The sequence below is a fragment of the Wyeomyia smithii genome, chromosome 2, assembly GCF_029784165.1.
Source record: "Wyeomyia smithii strain HCP4-BCI-WySm-NY-G18 chromosome 2, ASM2978416v1, whole genome shotgun sequence".
In the NCBI taxonomy this organism is placed as follows: Eukaryota; Metazoa; Arthropoda; class Insecta; order Diptera; family Culicidae; genus Wyeomyia; species Wyeomyia smithii.
The window spans coordinates 231,941,375-231,963,620 of NC_073695.1; the positions used below are offsets into that span (position 1 = coordinate 231,941,375).

The 22,246-nt window shown below is 36.7% G+C and overlaps 3 protein-coding genes across 4 annotated transcripts in view; 1 reads left to right on the forward strand and 2 right to left on the reverse strand.

The window, feature by feature from the left end:
• LOC129724490 (cAMP-dependent protein kinase catalytic subunit PRKX) overlaps positions 1-6,091 on the reverse strand; it is a 187,918-nt gene extending 181,827 nt beyond the window's left edge. The window contains exon 1 of the mRNA XM_055679437.1: positions 5,390-6,091. The gene's annotated coding sequence lies outside the window, so the exon portion shown is untranslated. The remainder of the gene's footprint in view (positions 1-5,389) is intronic.
• A 1,362-nt stretch (positions 6,092-7,453) lies between these two features.
• LOC129720458 (uncharacterized) lies at positions 7,454-9,361 on the reverse strand. Its single transcript, XM_055671946.1, has one exon. It carries the CDS (start codon positions 9,359-9,361, stop codon positions 7,454-7,456), a length of 1,908 nt encoding a protein of 635 aa, XP_055527921.1.
• Positions 9,362-19,926: 10,565 nt separating this feature from the next.
• LOC129723236 (uncharacterized) lies at positions 19,927-22,237 on the forward strand. 2 transcript variants are annotated; one of them, XM_055677323.1, is made up of 9 exons: positions 19,927-20,022; positions 20,094-20,123; positions 20,248-20,304; positions 20,391-20,423; positions 20,523-20,570; positions 21,111-21,128; positions 21,325-21,354; positions 21,767-21,794; positions 21,877-22,237. In XM_055677323.1, the coding sequence occupies exons 1-9, from the start codon at positions 19,963-19,965 to the stop codon at positions 21,975-21,977; spliced, it is 405 nt and encodes a 134-aa protein (XP_055533298.1). In that variant the 5' UTR covers positions 19,927-19,962; the 3' UTR covers positions 21,978-22,237. The 2 variants fall into 2 exon arrangements, with proteins under 2 accessions (XP_055533298.1, XP_055533299.1); XM_055677324.1 differs by having other exon boundaries at positions 19,930-20,022; positions 20,251-20,304.
• Positions 22,238-22,246: the final 9 nt, after the last annotated feature.

Below are 22,246 nucleotides of genomic sequence, written 5' to 3' on the forward strand. Positions count from 1 at the left end.
TTAGCAACGCCAATGAAGTAAAGCAGCACTGATATTCTAGAAACATGTCCGACACTCGAAAACGCCTGTGTATAAATTTCCATAATGAACTTTTGATAGTTTACAAACAATTGAGTTTACAACTACAACTTCCTCCTTTCCTGAATACGCCACTGAGTTACAGAAGAATCAATGTCACAACAAGCTTGAGAACTCACGCACACCTTGTTCATGCATATGCCGCAAGAGAAGACCGTTCAAGCAGTTTTATTAACCCGACAAAATATGTTGCCTTTCAGCTGTTACGAAACAGCCAAATGTGGATGTCTGGTTGATCATTCAACGCAGGCTTTGCTGCGAAGCCGCTGTCGACTTCGCCTTGTACCAACAATCAACTTTTGGTTATTAAAAAAGAATCAAACCAATTAGGTAATCATCCAATAAAAAAATACAGGTTTTCGAGTTGGTACTTCCTCAGAAGTACCAACTCGAAAACCTGTGAACAACTTGTTGAACAAGAAAGCGGAAGATATGCAGAAGGATGATTTTCTTTGTGTGAAGCACAATTTTCCTATCTTTTTTTGCCTTTCTCCTAGAAAGGTATAGCAATCACTGGAAAAGCCAAAGGTATAAAAGTGGTCCCAATGGCCGAATGTCATATACCACTCGACCCCTTTCGACGAACTGAGCATTTTCTTTATGTATGTGTGTATGTGTGTGTGTGTATATGCAACTTTTATTTCTCACTCACTTTTCTCAGAGATGGCTGGACCGATTTTCATAAAATTAATTGCAAATGAAAGGTCTAGTTGCACCATAGGTTGCTATTGAATTTCATTGTTATCAAACTTTTAGTTTTGGCGCTGCTTCAGAATGTGAAAATCGCTCTTATATCTCAGAAGCTATGAACATAGTTGACTTCAAATTAATGGGCTTTTAAACCCTTAAACAATGAACTTCATAATGTTTAAACATGTGTTCTGAAAGTTATAGAAAGAAACGTAACCCGTAGACTGTTTAAAACTACAGCTACGATCAAAACATGTGGCCTCAACATCATTTAAACTTGATATTGTACTATTTTAATGTTTACGGCCTTGCTCGGGATTGAAGTTGAAATTAAAAGTCATTTCTATCATTTCACTTTTTGCCTTTCTCCTTGAAAGATATAGCAATCACTGCAAAAATTAAAGGTATAAAAGTGCTCAAAAGGGCCGAATGTCGTATACCACTCGACTCAGTTCGACGAGCTGAGCATTTTCGGTATGTGTGTGTGAGTGTAACGCTCTCCCAGCTCACTCGATTTTCTCATAGATGGCTGGACCGATTTCAATGAAATCAATTGCAAATGAAAGGTTTAGTTGCCCTATACACTATTGAATTTTATTGTAATCTGATTTCTAGTTTAGAGATTATGTATCAAAATGTAGAAATCACGAAACATCAATATCTCAGAAACTACCCAACCGATTTGAACAAAATTGGTTTCAAACGAACGGGCTACCTAAAAAACCCTTAACTTTTGAATTTTATGAAGATTGAACATGCTGTTCAAAAGTTATGGAAAGAAACGTGTTCTGAAGACAATTTAATCTCACTCATGTTTCTCAAATCTGACTGGACCGATTTTTATAAAATCAGTGTCATATGGAAAGTATTGTTGCCCCATAAAACCCTGTTGATTTTTTTTTGCAAACGGATTATTACTTATTACTTTGCCAAGTTCGGTTCAACCATTCAAAAGATACATTAACGAACAATTCGGAGATAGCCACATCAGAAGTCTCGGGTGAAAATGGCGTCGGACACCGGTTTTCAGTTTCTGGACATAATCTGGGTTGTAAAAAATATTAATATTGGGGAGTATTCAACACAAATTGTTAGTTTCATATCACGTCTTCAAGAAAGTTGCAGTAATGTATTCAAAAATAGCGTTTGATATCGTATTTGGTCCTTAGACATTCTAATTCCGAAAATATCCATATGACAGGGTATATAATAGGTTTTCGTAAATTTTCTGAAAGCCGCCATCTTAAATTTCAACATTTCGTTGAATGCCAATTTACGGCTTTAGATATGGCTCTGGTTCCGAAAATATTCGATAATTTTCTTTAATTTTACCTAGTTTTCGAGAAGCCGGAAGTCATCAACTTGAATTAAAAAATTACGTTGAACATCGGTATTTGGCCTTAGGATATCTTAGGAACCCAATTTTGAAAAAAAAATCCATATTGCATCTGATCCGATTTTCGCAGAGTTTCAGAAACCAGAAATCGCCATTTTATATTTCAAAACAAAACGTTCATTCTACAATTTCATACGGCTCCTAGAAACTAAAAGTCGCAAACGATTTAGAAATGGTGTCGAACATCATGTTTTAGTCTCTGGACTTCAACTTCCGGTATTTAGACATGACAGAGGGCCTGAAAATCATGTCGTTCTAATGAATTATATTAATGCTAGCTAAACATTTAAAAAAGTCCTATCTGCTTTCATCGTCTTTCCGGAGCGTCTTTTTATTTTGGTAATTGGGCAGCTTTAGTAACTCTCCCAAGCGTGGTTTTCGTTCAGAAGGCTAGAGTGATCCCTCCGCTATCAATTTGTGCAAATAACGTGTCATAAAAAGTGTTTAATAAGTTGTGGTGATTGAATGAAAGTGATCGATCGAAAAATCGATCGAAGCGGATAGGTCCTTTTGAAATGTTTCTCTAGAATTGCTAAATGTAAATGCTGCCTATTTTTCAACATCTTTTAGAAGAATTTCAATATTTTTGATCTGTTAACGATATTTTAGTTGATTTCAAAATACTATTTAAAAAGCATATATTTTTTGCCTCAGGAAAGAGGAGTTTAACTCCTGACTGTAACTCTTCTAGCTCTAAGAATGCAAAAGGGAACCAGACACAATATAATGATAATAATACAATTGATAGTTTTTTCTACACCCTATTAATTCTGGTCTGACGGATGCGACATAAAACTCTTCCTATTAGCCCTATATGTAGGCCTGAGCCCTGTAACTTCCACTTCGAATCAGAATCAGATGCTGATCTGATTTGATCGGAATCGCTATTATAGTTTTTATCAAACAGAACTCAGTACATATACTAACTCTGACTAGATTGCTCCTGATTAAAATGTAGATTTTTTTGTATTTTGCTCTAGTTTGTAGTTTGTCGAAACGCTGTGTACAAGCAATATTTTTAAATTGAAAGGCACGGTTGAACTGGTTAGAAACACAATTTCATTTTTCTCATTTTAGTCGTTTAGGTTAGAATTTTTTTAATTCATGTTTTACTTTGATTGTAATAAGTTCACGTAAATTTATCGTTCTTACGTACATCCCTCAAACGAAATATCTCATCAGCTGTCTTAGCCTGGACGTAAATTTACTTTTCCCCCGGTGCGCAACAGCGTTTTTCACCATCTGTCGGTACCAATCGCGTAAAACTCTCTTCCTAATTGGTACAAACAAGTTAGCTGAAATGATAAATCTTTCCGGCTTAATCCTTTGAGACCACTCTGAATACACAAACAATTCCCGAAAACGCAACAAGTCACGAGGATTGCGTTTGTGAGATTCGCATCGCAGCCGGAGCACCTGTGATATGACACTCTTCCGGCGCGATTAAGATGACGAGTCACAAACCGCCACCGGGGATGTACCAATTTATCAGGGATTTGTTAGACGTGGGCTTAAGCTACATTTGACGACAACAAGCGAGAAAAAGGAAGCAATCTTTTTGGAAGCACTCTACACACCAGGATTAGTATGTCCAATGCGTATGACTCCAGCTGCTCCACTTAAGACGGAAAGGTGTGAAACAAGCCTCCCCAAGCCCTAACAGGATCGGTCAACAAAAGGTGTGTTGACGCAAATGGTATGCTTTCGATGATGCGAGTAACGCAAGCAGGTTGTTTTTGCCATGCTCCGCTGACCGGATCATCTTGCAAATTGATTTATAAAATGCATGCTGTTTTTTTATAAGATTGATATTTGTTAAAAAAATCAATAGCTAAGGATGAATAGCCCAAGGTTGGTCGCTCCAGCCTTTGTAGTATCGAACCATGACGAATTGGTGGAGGTTAAATCAAATTCAAATATATTACACGGCAACGGGAAAAAATCTTAGCCGAATCGCATGACTCTTAAATGTGCCTGACGTGTGATCCGAGAAGAAAAATCTGATTGTATCCAGATAAATCAACATTATAGCACCTCTGACTGCAGTCAAGCTCAGAGTAAGGTTTTACGATTTAGTTTCAAAGACACACAGCAAATCGTTGGAAAATTTGGCGCTGTGGCGCTAATTAACTTCGTTTCACTGCTGCAGCAGTTTAACTGCTACATCCATGACAAAAAAAAAGCTGTGAATTTCTCGCATCGCTGGGTTAATAAGAAAATATATCTCGAGCGTGATAACAAATGATTAGTACAAGGTCGACAATCAATAATAAATTTCTGCCTCTTTTTTCTCACTATATTGGGAAGAAAGTAGGCGGGTTTTGGCCATAATATGTCATGTATAAAAGAAATGCATAGTTACAAAACAGTTTGCTGAATAAAACCAATCGTTTATACTGAAGGATCAACATATCTTTTTTTTTTTAATATTTGAGGGTGTAGTTTTTCACATCTTGTAGCGTTATTCTTTGGCAGAAATGTGGTATAACATTTTCTTCTACATTTGATCATCAAAATTGAAAGTTGTTGGAAATAAGTAAAACAAAACAAAATAAAAAATTAAAACTTCTTAAACATTGAACTATTAATAATAGTTCTGAAGTTGTTTTATTGAAGAATTTTTTTTCTCAGTATATATTTTCCTTCAACATTGCGATTTTAAAATCTACAACACTATTTCAATCAAACACACCATTTTTACCATATTCTATTTTTAATATTATTTTGAGAACGCAAACTGAATTGGTGAAAAAATATTATAAAATTAGGGTAATCTCAGTACCTATATTCATCTCATCACGCCTTTTTGATCAATTTATCGTCAAATTTTATCATATTTTCAACGTAAAACTTTCAACTACTTGACAAAATCGAGAAGCAAATAGATTTGCTTTCAAAAAATTGTAGAAATTTAACGGTATATTGAGATGAATAATGGAGCGATTACCCTACATCTCTATCAAAATCAAACATTCAGATTATTCAACTTGCTGATTGATCTGAATCAAAGTAAGTAATATGAAATGTTTAAATTTTCGAAAAAACGAGCACCCCCAGCAATAAAAATAATCAAAATAATGTTTGAAGTTGCGGTTTCAGGCAAAAAAGTTTATTTCTTTCCTAATTTATATAATTGTGACTATCATCAAATGTTAACCACTTAGTCATGAATCAAGATGTTCTCATGACATTTGTCTAAAATATAAGGATACAAACTAAACTCACCCAGAATTACACTGCCAGAACGCTGCTCAGCAACGCAAATGTCAACCGTCTGGCGGCAGCAAATTTAAAAAAAAGGAAGCACGGTACACTTTTTCACCAGCAACAAATTCCACCTGTTCTACCGTGCTCTAAATCCGTGCATCCAAAATGCTAACGATCACTCTTTATAATTGCTACCGAGCTCAGCTTGATCTCCACCCGCCTGCGTTCCTTCGCCTTAATTATCTGCGGTGTCCCCTTTTATTCCACACCAGCACTGCCCTACAATGTATTGGAATCTACGTTCTATTTCACACCACGGACTTCAGCAACAATTTCCCGCCCACCAGGATTCACCGGGCGCGATCCGATCGGCCGAATCGTCCAAACTCCAAAACTTCAAACGGTCGCTGGCCAAATTCTCACGGTTTACCACCCGATCAATCACACACCGAACAAGAATATTAGCAGCAGCGAAAATAATAACAACCCGGCACGGGCAGATATAAAAAAATATATTTCAAAATTTTCCACTTTTTCCCGATCCACTTGGCTGACGTTGAAAAATATAATCGAATAAAGTCCAACCGACCAAAAAAAAATCTTCCAATGCAACTCGTCTTCCGAAATCTGAACCCTCAACCTGTCTGCTTCTACACGCGCGAGCAAGCAACGAAAATCACACTGAACAACGCGAACGTTCGAAACGAACTGACGGTTGACTGTTCAATGAAATAAGTCGAGACTCGCTCGAGTCTGAACGGAGCAGCAACGCGTTCACAGCTCTACCGGCAACCCGAACGAAAACAGATCCGAACGCATGGAAGCGCGCGCAATCCGATATCAGCTGATCGCTAGTAGGCGACGTGAAACGGGCAAGCGTGCATCAGGTGTAACAAACAACAACCGTTCGAACATACGTGCGAGAGAAAACCGGTACCACGAATTTCTTTGCCGTTATCAGGCGCGGCTGCTTCGAAATTGTAAACAGAGAATATTTCTGTGAGAGAGCACGAGCAGCGCAGTACAGTGGTGCCGATTTTTGTCAGTTATATGTACAGAGTCTCAAAGAAAGTAAATTAACCCTTAGTTGAACACAAGAGTTTAATTTGAGCCTAAAAGTGGCTTTGGACAGCTAAGTAAAAATGAGTTACAGAATCAGTGATTTATAGAAAAAAGTTAAAGGCTATTTTAAATCGCTGTGATTACGGCTTAGCAGTCTTTAAATAAATTTAGAACGACACGGTTTTAATTCGTCCCGACGTTTCAACGCTTGGTTTGCGTCTTTTTCAAGGGAAACTGGTAAAAAAGAAGACAAACATATTTTAAACATTTAGAAACTCACAATAATTTTGGTCGAACCATGTCAAGTTGTTTGTTCACTAAACTAGTTGTCATTTACACATATAGTTGGTCATAATCAGTAACATCACTAAACATAACGAAAAACAAAGTTACAATTATAAACAGTTGTCGGTATTGGCAGTCACAAACAATTTCAAACCTTATCACATATAGTACACTAAGTGGCGGGTAAATGTCGGATTTCAGTGTCGGATAAGTATGGCAGTTATTCTGCTTCTATTGAGCTTGAGCTATCTGGCATATTGTTTGATTCTGTGTGGTTTAGTTTGTGTAATATGCCGGCATAGGCTGTGTTGAGGTTGTCTATGTCAACTCGTCTGTTTACTGTGTTGGGTGTGCAATAGATATGACACATCTCCAAAAATGGCAGATGGTGTGAGTTCGGGGCTCTATCTAGTATGTGAGTCTTGTCGAAATTGAAACTGTGTTTGGTGTTGATACAATGTTCGATTAATGCTGTCTTTTCTCTTAGCTCTCTTAGTTCGTTGTTTTGTGTGTTTGTGTCGGTGTTCGCTTCCAAAATTTTGGCCAGCTTGTTTACATGCGATGTGTGTCCGGATAATCTGGTTTTCAATTTGTTCGTGGTCATTCCGATGTAGCAGTTGCTGCAGTCATTGCATGGTATTTTATAAATAATGTTTGAGTTGTCGAATTTGTTTATAGGGTCCTTTACGTAACTATGGAATTTGCTAACGGTGGAATTGATTCTGGTGGCGATGGTCAAATTGGGGAATTGTCTTCGGAAAGATTTGATGAGTCGATCAGTGAGCTTGGGGATGTAAAGCAATGATCGATACATGGCTTCGTTAGGCTGTTGATCCGGTGCAGTTGTTGTTGGTTCGCTGTTAGTGTTAAGGTGAGCTGTGGTATGCTGTTGGTGGCTGGTGGCTGCTGGTCGACAGGTGATGATGGTTCAGTTGGGTGGCTGTTGTTGGTTGGTGGCTCCAAGACGATAGGTGGTGATGGTTCAGTTTGGCGCGATGTTGGAACGTGTAACGCTGAGTCTGATGTATGAACGAACTGTGTTGGGTGGGCCTTGCGGTGTTTTCCGTGGTACTCGTTAATGAGTCTGGATACTAGAGTTGCCGGGTAGCAGTTTGATTTCAGTTGTTGGTGAATGATACTGCTAGTGTTGTGGGTGGTTAGTGACTTCACTCGATGAATGAAGTTATTGGCGACGTTAATTTTGTGCTTGTACTGATGAAATGAGTAGAAGTTAAGCATTCTTCCCGACGCAATGGGCTTGCAGTACCAATCGGTCGTGATAGATTGGTTTTCATTTCGAGTAACCATCATATCAAGAAAAGGAAGTTTCCGATCCTGTTCGATCTCGATGGTGAATTGAAGGCGTTGTTCCTGGCGGTTAAAAACCTCTAACACTGTTTCAATACAATTTTTTGGTATTGCAAGGAACAGGTCGTCAACATATTTACGTAAGAAAGGGACGTCAAAAGGTAATTCTGCAAGCGCTCTTGTTATGATGTCTTCTAGTACTATGTCTGCCAAAACGGGGGACAAGGGGCTCCCCATAGCTGTACCATAGATTTGAAAATAAAATTTGCTGTCGTACCTGAAATAGCTGGCTTCCATGCAAAATTGGACAATTTCCAAGAAGAGGCTAAGTGTTATGTTGGTTTTTACTTTTTTCCATCGTTCGGTGATAGACGTGATGACCTGCTGTCTGGGAACGTTGGTGAATAGTGAGACTACGTCCAGGGAAACCATTATGTAGTTCTCTGGGAGAATGATTGTTTTTAACTCTTTGCATAATTCAAAGGAACTGAAAGTGTTGTAGCGGCTGGTGAGCGAAGTGCTTAGGATGTTGGCGATGTATTTGCATAACTTGTAGGTGGGGGCTGAGTAGTTGGGTACCACTGGACGAAGAGGAAGGTTGTTCTTGTGCGCTTTCGGCTGTCTGTATATTCTGGGGCAGGTAGAGTTGTAAGTTTTAAGACTTTTAGCTGTTTTCTGGTCTATGAGTTTCAGGTTGAGGAGTTGAGTAGCAAAATTGTTGTTCTTTTGTTGCAATCCACTAGTGGGGTCTCTTGGCACTTTGCGGTATGTTTGTTCATCTTCAACAAGAGTGCGCATTTTGTCTTGGTAGTCTTTGGTGTACATTATTACGGTACGATTTCCTTTGTCGGATGACAGTATCAAAATCTCGGGATGCGCTTTTAGGAAATTGCCAGTGACTTTTTGAGCCGTTGAGCACCATCTACCAAGTGGTTCTAAGGCGTCAACTTGGGATCCAAAGCCATGAATGAAGTTTAGTATGATGTTGGTGGCTTGACATCGGGTGGTGTCCTGTATCCGTTTATCTTGGTGTGATTGGATAATGTTTTCCACGTCGCACATAACGTGAAATAGTGGTATATGTGACAGTTTAGTGACAGGAAAGGCAAATTTTGGACCGAGACTTAATAGAGTTATAGTTTCGGCGGGTATCTGTAGGCTGGTTGCATTCGTAATCGCTTTTTCATTCACTTGCATGTCTGTCGGCGGAGCGTGCATGGAAGCGTATATGTTTCTCAATTTGCTGGATGTTACCTTGTTTCTAAGGCATAGAGTGTTTTGGAAAGCGATGGTTTGAGTGTCAAAATACTGTGAGGCTGCTTCTTCTCCTATCATCGTGGTGAGGGTTTCCCGGGAGTGCTGGATGGAACGTTTCAGGGAGGTGATTTGGTGGTACGTCTGTCTGATTTCATCATTCAGAACTGCTTTTTTGAACTTAATGATGATGGTGTTTATTTTGTTCAAAAATGGTCCATTGTGCACTAGCATTTCATGTACACATTTGAAATTTCTGGTTCTGATTCTTTTGATTCTGTGTGGTTTAGTTTGTGTGTTTGTGTAGGCCGGCATATTACACAAACTAAACCACACAGAATCAAACAATATGCCAGATAGCTCAAGCTCAATAGAAGCAGAATAACTGCCATACTTATCCGACACTGAAATCCGACATTTACCCGCCACTTAGTGTACTATATGTGATAAGGTTTGAAATTGTTTGTGACTGCCAATACCGACAACTGTTTATAATTGTAACTTTGTTTTTCGTTATGTTTAGTGATGTTACTGATTATGACCAACTATATGTGTAAATGACAACTAGTTTAGTGAACAAACAACTTGACATAGTTCGACCAAAATTATTGTGAGTTTCTAAATGTTTAAAATATGTTTGTCTATTTTTAAATACAATTCTTTTTTACCAGTTTCCCTTGAAAAAGACGCAAACCAAGCGTTGAAACGTCGGGACGAATTAAAACCGTGTCGTTCTAAATTTATTTAAAGACTGCTAAGCCGTAATCACAGCGATTTAAAATACCTCTACAGTCGACCTCTCAACGAACAAGTTAAAGGCTATGTGCTTGAGTGCACAAACGTAGGCTTGACGTGGGACATTTGTGGGTGTAAAGATTTAAATCTGCCATAGCCATAGTATATAACACACACTAAACGTACAAATACCAAACACAACAATCCATGAACACTTCACAAAAAACACATACACCTGTCATAAACCATAGCATACAAACTAATAGGAAAAATAATTAACTTGTTGCCTATAAAAGTATTCTGTCATGAATAAATTTACCTCGGATGAATGCATTTTTGCACACACATACACGTTATACACACACTACTCACAAGCACTCGCTCCTCAGACACACCCACGCTACTTACACACACATACACGCCACTTACATACACACGCCACTTACACACATACAAACACACACGTCGCTCACACATACATATACGTCACACACACACATTCACACACACACACAAACACACAAACATTGACACACACACAAACTTTGACACACACACACACAAACTTTGACACACACACAAACATTGACACACACACATTCACACACACGTCACTCACACACACATTCACACACACACATCACTCACACACACATTCACACAAACACACAAACATTGACACACACACAAACAAACATTGACACACACACAAATATTGACACACACACAAACATTGACACACACACAAACATCGACACACAAACATTGACACACACACACAAACATCGACACACAAACATTGACACACACACAAACATCGACACACACACAAACATTGACACACACACAAACATTTACACACACACACAAACATTGACACACACACACACACACAAACATTGACACACACACATTAACACACATACACAGTCACACACACACACACATTCACACACACATTCACACACACATTCACACACACTCACACATACACATTCACACACACACATTCACACACACACATACACATTCACCCTTACACACATTCACACACACACACACATACACACTACCCTTACACACACACACATACACATTCACCCTTACACACATTCACTTACACACATTCACACACACACACATACACACACATACACACACATACACATACATACACACACATACACACACATACACACACATACACACACATACACACACATACGCACCCACATACACACACACATACACACACATATACACACGCTAACGCTACTCAGACACACACTTGGTATGCGACACACTATACCTACACAAATTACTATCGGCAGCATCCAAACAACTTCCAAGTCTTCCAATGGTCCCTTCCAACGGCTTCCAATGGTCCCCAGTGCCGATCACGTCCAGTTTCGGGCTGTATTCCAACAACGATATCTGAATTAGATTACCACTGGTGGGGTCCAACTCAGATCGAAGGGAAGCCGAACTGTTCGCTTTGACGGTCGACCAGGGAATGAGCTTCTCTCAAGCTCAACACGAAATGTCCTTTTATAGTGTCACTCAGTATGGGGAACTTGGGTGATTGGGGGAAGAACCAATGTATTTGGGTTGTTAAACTTATCTGCAATCAATCAATTAAACATCACGTTAAAGACACTAGCGTACAAAATGCCGATAAATAATCGTTTCTAGTTTTCCACAAACTGGAAGTCTTCATCTCGAGCTTCAAAATGGTATCCCGATCAGAAAGGCAAAACAAAAATGTAACAGAAGCTGTTAGTTTGTTATGGGAAAAATCTTTCAGGTTGTGTTTTCAATGTGATGTTAGGAGCTAAAATAACAGAAATAATTCTGCTAGTATCAAACCCATATCAAAGTTTGTTACTAAAGTATCAGGTTTCTAACAGAATAAGATAGTAAATAGAACAGTATTTTAACAACCATTGTTAGAAATAACAGGTTTTGATAGAGACAAACAATTTGTTAGACTTGGTTCAGAACTACTTTATTTAAGGATTTGTTGTTATAACTCCTTTAGAACCAATTTTGTTATCAAAATCAGATGGAAAAATACAAAATTGTATCAAAACATGTTATTTGTATCTTATGTTGACAGGATTTTGTATTTTTTTAGTTATGTTCTTCCGATCGGGATCGTACACCAACTTTTGGTTTCAAGGCGTTATGTCGCTACTGGAAATATTAGTAAGTTTTTCGAACTAAATTTCTATTTTAACAACGGCTTTTTCCCTTTAACACGCAAGTTCATTGAGCAGACAGTATATGAAGTAGATAGAACGAAAAATAAGCGAACTGGAAATATGATACAGATTTGGAAAAATATACCGCATCCCGACGGGACTTGAACCCGCAATCTCCCTGTCTCCGGCATGGTGTTTTGACCAATTAAACTACGGGGGACGGTGCTACTGTTCCACAATCTATATCGTATCACATTCCGCTGCCGACTTATTTTATTGCTCATCCCTAACTACACACACTGCTGTGCAGGCGTTATTTATAGACTGAAAGGATTGTCTCATCACACACAGAAGAGTCAGCTGAGGCTGATAACTCTCATAGACCTGTGAATAAGTGAATAAGTGAATAGAATAAGTCGGCAGCGGAAAGTGATACGATATAGATTGTGGAACAGTATCCCCGTCCCCCGTAGTTTAATTGGTCAAAACACCATGCCGGAGACAGGGAGATTGCGGGTTCAAGTCCCGTCGGGATGCGGTGTATTTTTCCAAATCTGTATCAAATTTCCAGTTCGCTTATTTTTCGTTCTCTCTACTTCATATACTGTCTGCTTAATGAACTATTAGTAAGTGTTTAAATATTTTCACTAGCTCTTCACAGCCTCCAGACCCCAGATGATGCCATTTTGGATTTCAAAATAGCATAGGATTTTCAGTTTCTGGGAACAGTGCGGGTGTGCGAAATATCTATGTTGGGGAGTATTTGTACTCTTTTTTTAGTTTTACACAGTTTTGCAGGAACCATAAGTCTTCTATTGGATTTCAGTAGAGCATTAAACATCTTTTTGCTGTTGCTTAGCTTTATTCCAGTTCTATAAATACTGGTGACAAAAAAGAGTCTATGCGAGATTTCGAATAATTCAGTACAATTTTGAAAAATTAAATATTCCGTGAAACTGCTTATTCACCTTACTAAACAGTCCTAAGCTGGCTGTGGCCTTTGCTGTACGTTAAAGTCTTCCCCACTACACTCGGTTCATGGCTGCAGTTCGGCAGCTTCGCAGTCTGCGTAGAGTCTGTAAGTCGTCTTCACCAGTATTACTTCAGCTTTTACACTGGTTCTCCGCTGATCCATGAACAAAGTGTTGTAGATCTCACACGAAATTTAACGCTATTCTAATTGGTTGTGAGACCGGAGCAGATTCTTTTCAACCGAAAAATCGAACATTAGTTCCATAAACTGCAAAAAAGTGGACCTGCGAAAAGAACTACCAGAAAATGGTTAATTTGGGATTATTTCACTATTCTCATTGTACAACAATTCAATAGCTCATGCTTTATTAAGATCGAAAACGACACCGGCTACATCCCTACACCCAACAGAAACGAGGAAGGGTTTGTTACTTCATAGCAACACTTTATTACTTTTTGTGTTCTATGACCCCGCATCATACGCAAAGTGTAATAAACAAAAAGTAAGTAAATAAACAAAAATATATTACGGCTACACGCTTATATATGTTTCTACCGGCGAACATACAACCAAGAACCGCAATGTATATGTATCGAGGCTTCACTCGCTGCATTTGTATTGATGCAACGATCAGGTTCGTTCCTGTCCTTTTTATTCCCACGTAATCAGAATCTCAACCGTCAATCTCAAATGTCTAATTAGAAACCCTTTCGTTTCGTTTCACAGTGTTAACTTGAAATAGAAATATGTAATACCATGTGATCAGAGTTGCGGGATTTGCGAATGTTGTTCTAGATGGGCACGAGTTTTGTATCTTCAAACAGGTCCAAGTGAGTTTCCATGAACCAATGAGTGTGTGTTTTAGATAGCTTGCAAGAAAGCGAATGTTTGTGTTTTTCTCTAACGCAGATTACAGATTTGAAGTGTTTGAAATCATCAACGTTTGCATACTGTATGACGGGAAAAATGCTGCTTGGCAACTCTTGTCATATTTTTTCTCCACTCCGTATGCCGTGCTTTGTATGCCTATAACCAGCGAGCTTATACATGCACACTGGATGAATTGAAGATAGAAGAAACTAGTAACATGTGCAACATATGCGATGTTGTGTGATTTTTCTTGACTGGAGATGGAAAAGAAGCATTTTCCGACAGAGAAAACTTACCATGTGGTTGAAGCGACCATTATTAGATAGTCGTACTCCCGTAACACGTGCAAAATATATGACAGTATGTGTTGTTACTAGACTGGGAAAAAACTTCATTGCCTTTCAAGTAACAGATTTGTTACCTAAAGGGTAATTTTGCGCCATTGCTTTTAAAGTAATACGGAAAAGATTTGCGTGGATAGTCAGTTAAGGAAGGAAAGGAGGGAGTGCTACAATCATTGTTATCAGAGACCGAGTTTATATCTGCATCTCTAACGACTGTGACGGAAAGGAAGGCTCATTTTGTCACCGTAATTAATGCCTATTTTATATACTTTTACCTTCTTTCTTTATATGCTTATAGACTCTATCTGCCTTTCTTTACCGCGCCTCGGTAGCTACGCTGTCAAGTACCGGTGTTTAAAGACCAAAAAGACCAAAAGACGTCGTATTGATGAATTGTTCAATAATATTGCATTAAAAGAGCCTGCATTTGGTACCGTAAAATGGGGTATTATTGATCAGCGAGGTGACATTGATCAGTTTCACCCTTCTCATGAATAGTTAAAATAACACTGCTCCGTGATTACTTTTGCTAAATTTCATTATAACATCTAAGTCTTGTGTCATTCGAGGTCTGAACAGTTTTGTATTGGTTGAAATTTTTTATTGTTTTGATGACCAAATTTTAAAATTAATTTGGCCGTTATATTTCTTACTCTCACTAAGTGCCACAAAAGCACTTCATACTAGTCGAATATTGAACATTTCATATTCATTGACATGTTTTCTAAATTCGTTATTTATTTTCTCAATCAACTAAAAATAAATTTATTCAAATTTATTACATTTATAGTTAATTAATTTATATTTGTTAAGAAAGTCCAGTTTTATGCTCTAGCCAAGACAACATCCTGTCTTGGCTAGAGCATAGAACGTAAGAGGCTAGAAATGGCCTATTGATACTTCCGTTGTTGAAAAGGCCTTGCATATATGATCAACATACGTTTTCTGAACACAAACATTTCACGATTGTTGACTTACAAAATACTTCTGGCTACTTTCGCGACCAACGTTTATGTTTTTTATCATCGGAAGGTAAAGTTACATATGGCATAAAAATGCCTCGCAGTCTATCCTCCGAAGTGAGAGCAGTCAAGGAGAATGTGATGTCAATCCGGGAAGCGTCTCTAAACATGTTATCAAAGCTTCAAAACTATTCGAAATTGAAACTGATCAAACAACAATATCGCACGCTTAGCCTTGGGGCTAATAGCCGTCTCGATCAACTAGATTAGTTGAGAGAATTCGTTATCGATATTGTTTTTGGCATATTTTGCATGTGTAGGATAAGTACAACGATACACCGTGCCCCAGTGCTGAGTCGAGAGAATTCCCAGCTCGAAAAGTTCCTCGACTCGATCGGGAATCGAAACTGATATCACAACCGTGTGGGAGAGCTAGCCGACCGACATCGCTAACCACAGAGCCACTGAAACTGATCAATGTTATAAATGAGGAAAATTGAAACAAGGACGAAAAAAAATGTTTTTAATGTACAAGATTTCGAAGGGCTTTAAAGACTAACTTCTCAAGTTTTAAGGATGCCAGTACTGGTTCTTAAAATATGAAACCAGTAATTTCAGTTGTAAAATATATAAAAACTCACGAAAAAGTGAAAAAAAGGGGTAATGTTACCCCGTTTTACGGTACTAATTTATCAAGCTGTTCGAACGAAAATCAGGGATATGCACTGACAGCGGCACAAACGTTAGCCCTGTATATTGATTAAAATGTCTCTGAAAGAAAGTAGAGTAGAGAAAATGGCACCAACATCGATTTCTGCAACCAAGACCTTTGCTGAAGTAAATTTACAAGATATCCTTAATTTTACCTCGACTAGAATTTTGAATAACGTTTCACTGAAAACAACTACTCCAGTCAAACTTGTCTGTAAGTTGGGTTTTCACGGTAGCTCTGATCATAGTACCTACGACTACGAGCAAATGTTTACGGAAGCGGGAAATTCAAATGAGAGTTTCTTGCTAATACCACCAGTTATAAATATAGCTTTGGTCGAATCCCCGAGCAATTTCAACCTGCTTCTGCTGTTAAAAACTAACAAAATGATGTCTTGAAAGTAAACATGCTGTAAAAGGCAACAGTACCGTATAGTACAGGTGAAGCAGAGCGCCGCTGATCTATCATTTGCAGCGGTACATGATTTCTAATTATTCACGCCAAAATAATAAACAATGTTTTGGGAAAAGGTAATTTAAATCATAATCTTAAAACGGAACAGGAGAAAAATAAGTCCGCTCATAAGTTGGTTAGTTTTCAACGGATTTTCTTCATTCTTGCTGCAATTGATCGGAAAATCATCTATGCATATGCCCAAATGCAGAAAATTGTAATTTTATTATTCGAACTATTGTACTATTGAATATTATCAAACCTTGTTAAAACGCAAATATCGACCTCTGATTACTCGCTTAATGCTTGCTTTGCCTAAGACAGTCGACAGAATATTAAACCTAGCTAACCGGGAATGCATTTTTTGGTCTATTAGAGATCCTGCTTGTGCTCAAACCAATCATTTTGTTAGTGGTTGGTGAAAGCAGTGACCCCAATCCGCACAAGAGTCACAAATAAAGTAGGACTTTTTCCTTACAATTGTCCCCCGAACGTTTTGAAAATAATATGGAATTCGTTTTTGTAATTGAGTAACCATTACTTTTTATAGAAAAACTTGTGTTTATTTTCTTACAAAAGACACTAAACCTATGATCAAAAACAAATATTTCTTTTATTTTGTTTCCGTGATCATTGAACTACAATTTATTTATTTTTCACTAAAAAGTCACAGACGAAATCATCTCACTTGTAAAACAAATGGCTTTTTGTCTTAGAATAGTCATCAAGAAATTAAGAGGTACATTCAAATTTTTCTGACAAATGCAGTGACTTTTTATAGAAATAGTTTCCCCAGTTAGTCACTGTGACTTTTGTAAGAAAATATTTGACAAAAGTTTTGTTTAATAGAGTTCGTGACCTTTTGAAAAAACTTATAAGTTATTAACATTGTCACAGTGATTTTGGTAATCATCTCTTTTGGTTTAAATAAAAATCAGAAAAAGTAAACATCGTGCTTTGACCAACAAATGTTGCTATATAATCACCGTGAATTTTGTAAGGAAACATGTGCCAAATGTTGTTATTGAAGAATATGTGATTTTTCTGAAAGTTCCGCGAGATTTTAGTAACTATCCTTTTTTAACCAAGTAACAAAAAAAATAGTTCAATTTAATAAGGTTACATATTCCCTGAAACTAACATTCGATTGGGATTGTCTCAGATAAGTCCCCGTATAAGTTGATCTTTATTGAAGAATCAAGAAATGATCACCAAGAATATTTGGTGACGAACACCTGAAGTTTGTTGGCTCACTAAAATTGGGGAAATACTTGCTAGAAGCGGCGAAAGTAGTCCATTATAAAATTAAACCATAATATGATTTAGACATTTTCCCTGAAAACTTCCATGTACTTCGTAGCAAGATTACAACAGGAGTCACTTATTAACAGACATTTGCCTTAAAAGATCAACAAAATTATTTTTTCATGTTTCTGAAATATTAAAAATTTTACAAATACTATCTAAAACCTATTTTTTTTTTTGAGGCGCGTGAAAATTTTAAGGGGTAGGCGATATACTTTCTCCATGAAAATAGGATTGCATTTGTAAATAGCTCTTGGCATTCATCGAAATTTTCACTTGTTCTATGTTATTACTTATAGAAAAACTTCTATGTTATTACTTATAGAAAAACTTACACACACACTCAATCATTTCTAAATTTCATCGACGAAATAAAAAAACACTAAAATAGCAATGTTCGTGAGTTGGTCACGAATAGTATGTTTTATTTTAGAACTTTGTCACGAAAAATATTCATGAAATGTGTTGATAAAAATATGTCTCGCGGTGACAATTTAAAAAAAAATAGAAATGTTTCTAGTTTTTCCTATGAATATCACCAAGTTAAAAATATGTAAATGTAGTAAATTTCTAACAAACCACTTTGTGACAATTACTAAAAGTTGTGACAATTACTAAGTTTGCCTTTTCGACGCTTTTTCAGCATTCCAACATATTCTTCATACGAATATGAATCTTCTCTTAAAGGTCACCAACATGTCATTTGCGCGGACTGGGACGATAACGATAGCTGCAGCTGTAGCAGCATTCAAAATAAGTTTGTCTGAGTACTATAACTTGTTCAAAAAGAGATCAAAATTTTCAGCTAATTATGAAACGCTTTTCTCGAGTCATGCCGCTGTATGAAATACTGGCGATTTAATCCACTACTACTTGTTACTAAATGCCCAAATAAAATAGACAAAAATGACCAATTACCAGCTTGTATGAGTATTGCCTATTGTAAATCTACTCCAGTGGCCATAATAAATCTTTTCAAGGCTATCACATTATTTCCAGAGAGTTGTTTAAGTAGTGTTGCATTGCAGTTATTAAAAGTGATCTAAGATTGTCTATCGTAATCTTAGCATCTATCTAATTGAACTAGAGAAACTACCCTAAGAATAAAACCTAACAGATAACGTTTCAAGCGACACAGAAGCAAAATCTTACAATTCCCAAAATAAACTTCATTTTGAGTGTTTTTCTGAAGATTTCAATTTACGAACATAATCTAAAACAGTCATGTGATAAAAACGTGCTACGATAAAATTGAATGAATTCTACTAAGACCCTTTATTTGAACTCACAAACCAAAAAAAAAACAAAAGAAATATCAATGAATCTGGCAACACACCCGTAGGGCTGCGGGAGAATAATGAAGAGAAATGCGACTGTCTGAGCCAAAAAAGCACTCCTCAACCGGTTCAAAGCATCGTATTGTAAAGCTTTACAAGCTTGGCGTAAAAGCTTCAGCGCGGGCGTAATGTAACTTTATTTCATTAACTTTAATAAATGTGATCAACTTATCTGTAAAACTGTATATCAATGTACCTAATTTGTACTGAAGACGTTCTTTGGTTAGAGATTATAATGCTAATTTACTGCCCATAACCGCATAATTGTAACATTTGCAAAATTGGTTGTTCGAGCAAATGACACTTTTATATTTTGACCTTAAATGCATTGTTCCCAATATACTCGCGCAAATAGACAGTCCACCTAAACTTAGTGTCATGAAGAAAGCACTACTTTACACTTTGAAGTTACCAATGAAGCATAAATAAATATTCGGATTTATTTTGTTAGATTAATCAATTTATTGGGTTCGAAAAAAGTTGCAACAAATTTAAGTATACAAATAACTGGAATGAATGTTCCTGGTTGCAAAAGTGGTTGCAGTATTAATTAATTCGTAATTATTATTTTATTATTAATTCGTATTAAAATTTCAAACCATCGAGAATTCGAGTGAACGATTATAAATTAGTGCAACAATCGCCCGATAAAGTATGGCGAATCGTGTAACTGTTGTATCGAATCAATCCAATCCATCAGGAGATTCTAAATGGAACCGATAGCTTCTGGCTACGTATTTAAATAGAATTCCCACAGGTTAGATTCAACAGAGAAAGTATTTGTGACAGCATGAAAGTGACTTTTGCAGTTTTAATCGCTTCGTGCGCCATTTGGAGCATCCAAGCTCATGTAAGTGAGAGACGCAAAAGCAGCCTTACATGAAAATAAGAAAAAAATAAAAGAAGTAATATTTTTTTCAGGGCGCCAATGAAAAAAATCAAACTCGCAAGGTTAGTTCTATTTTCTTTGCTTCATTTTTCATCAACGTATAATTTTGTTTATTCTTGAAGACCTTTTCCATCGATTCGTGTTTAGGAATGTGTCTTAAAACGTTTCACACATTTTTATTTTCAGCAGCACCGTCCTAGTCATTCGCAGACGGCTCTTGAATCTACTGGTCCACTGATCAATGTTGGTATATTACATTATTTTTTTAAAAACTACTTTCACACTTGCAAAAAGCATTGCCCTGAACTATGGTTATTCTTCGTTTACAGGTACTTCTATACAGGCCAGATCAAGGAGCGGAGGTTAGTGTTACTTTTTTCCTTTTAGTTTTTGAATTGAAAAAAAAAGCGATCCAAATATTGAAATAATTTAATTTAATTTATATCTTGTTCTATTGTCAGAAAAAGCTCAAACCCCCTGGACCTATAGAGAGGCCTTTCGATGAGTTGGTATGCTTTTTTTATTCTCCCATGAATAATATTTATAGGATATTGTCAGAAATAATTTGCATTTGCCGAAGAATTGGGTTGTTTAGCTTTTTACGGATTTCCGATTTTTATATATCAGCTAAAAGAGTATAATTTTCTGAGCAAAACGTGTTTTTTTCCCAAATTTTATATCATTGTCCTTCGATTTTTAAATGAACAATAAAAATCGCTCCAAAACGCCACAATGACAGTTGGTATATGGGCGAACTGCCATTGTAGCGATTTAGAGCAGTTTAAATTCGTGATTTAAAAATTGAAGGACAACGATAAAAAATTTTTGAAAATCACGTTTTGCTTAGAAAATGCAGCTCTTTCAGAAGATATAAAAACCTAATATAGCTAAACAACTCAATTGACCAGAAACCGACTGAGTCAGTATTTTATTCATTTTCTGAAATTCGAATTTAAAAACGTGAAAACGAAATTACTTGGTGAATCAGAGAATAGGAATTGTTCACGAAATTTTTTTTTTAAATATTGCCCTATTTTTTCTATTTACAGGTATTAATTGATGATCTGGTCAGTATTATTTTCATACGTTCATAAATACTACTCATTAGATTCTACCCAAAATATTCATATTTCGGGCCCAGCAATGAGCAATCAAAGTTACTCGTTGAAAATCAGATGAGAGAGTACTACTCGAGAATTTATTCAAGCGTGCTCTAAGTTTTGTACTGTTTTTTTTTTTTTTTTTTTTTTTTTCAATTTGCAGATGCCGAATAGTTGGGAAGATGACAACTTGGTCAGTATTTTTTTTATTTTTCCATGTGTACTTATTAGATTCTTACCGATAAAATCAAATTTCGAAAGTAAGAGATCTCGTATCTTGGCTGAAAAAATTACACTAACACTAAGATTGTGCTAAACGATAAATTTTTCCAATTTCAAGAAGGTCAAATCGAAACGCCTTCGATTGATTCTTATTTGTTCTGAGGCCAAAACCTGATGACCCTAAAACCTGCCCGGTAGGGATCATTTGCGCATAAAACAATAATGATGAATGATCAACACATGTAACAAACAAACTAGTTTTTTTAATTTCGATCAAAGTCAAATAATGGTGGAAAGTTTTAGCTGTATAAGTTCATTAGATTTCTGCATTAATTGACAAAAAATAAAACCCTTCGAATTTATTATCTTTTTCATCTCTACAGATTGCGGATTACGAGGTATATGATATAGGTAGGTATAGGTATATGGATGGTATATACATTTTTGTTTAAACCCATAAGTCGAAAACTGTATAATAAATAATTTCTTTCAGGTCACAAAATGGACCCGAAGGACTGGAAAGCGGCAGATGATGCAATAATTAAATATTATTGCACCCATTCAACAAACGGAAAATGTAATATTATTTTGTAATCTGTGGGAAACGGCAAAGTCTTGTGAGGGATAACGAAATATGCGTCTATGCGTCGGCCAATCGTAAACTAAAGATACCGTACAATTTTTGGAACAAAATTTCCGTTACCAGTAAGATGTTTTTAAAAGTTCCTCCACGAAGACAGCGACATTTAGAAAGATTAAATTGTTGCACAATAATTTCAGAAAATAAACCAGAATTTGTGTATATAATTGATTAATGAATAATTGAAAATAAAGAGATCTGCTCTTGATATTTATGAACTTTG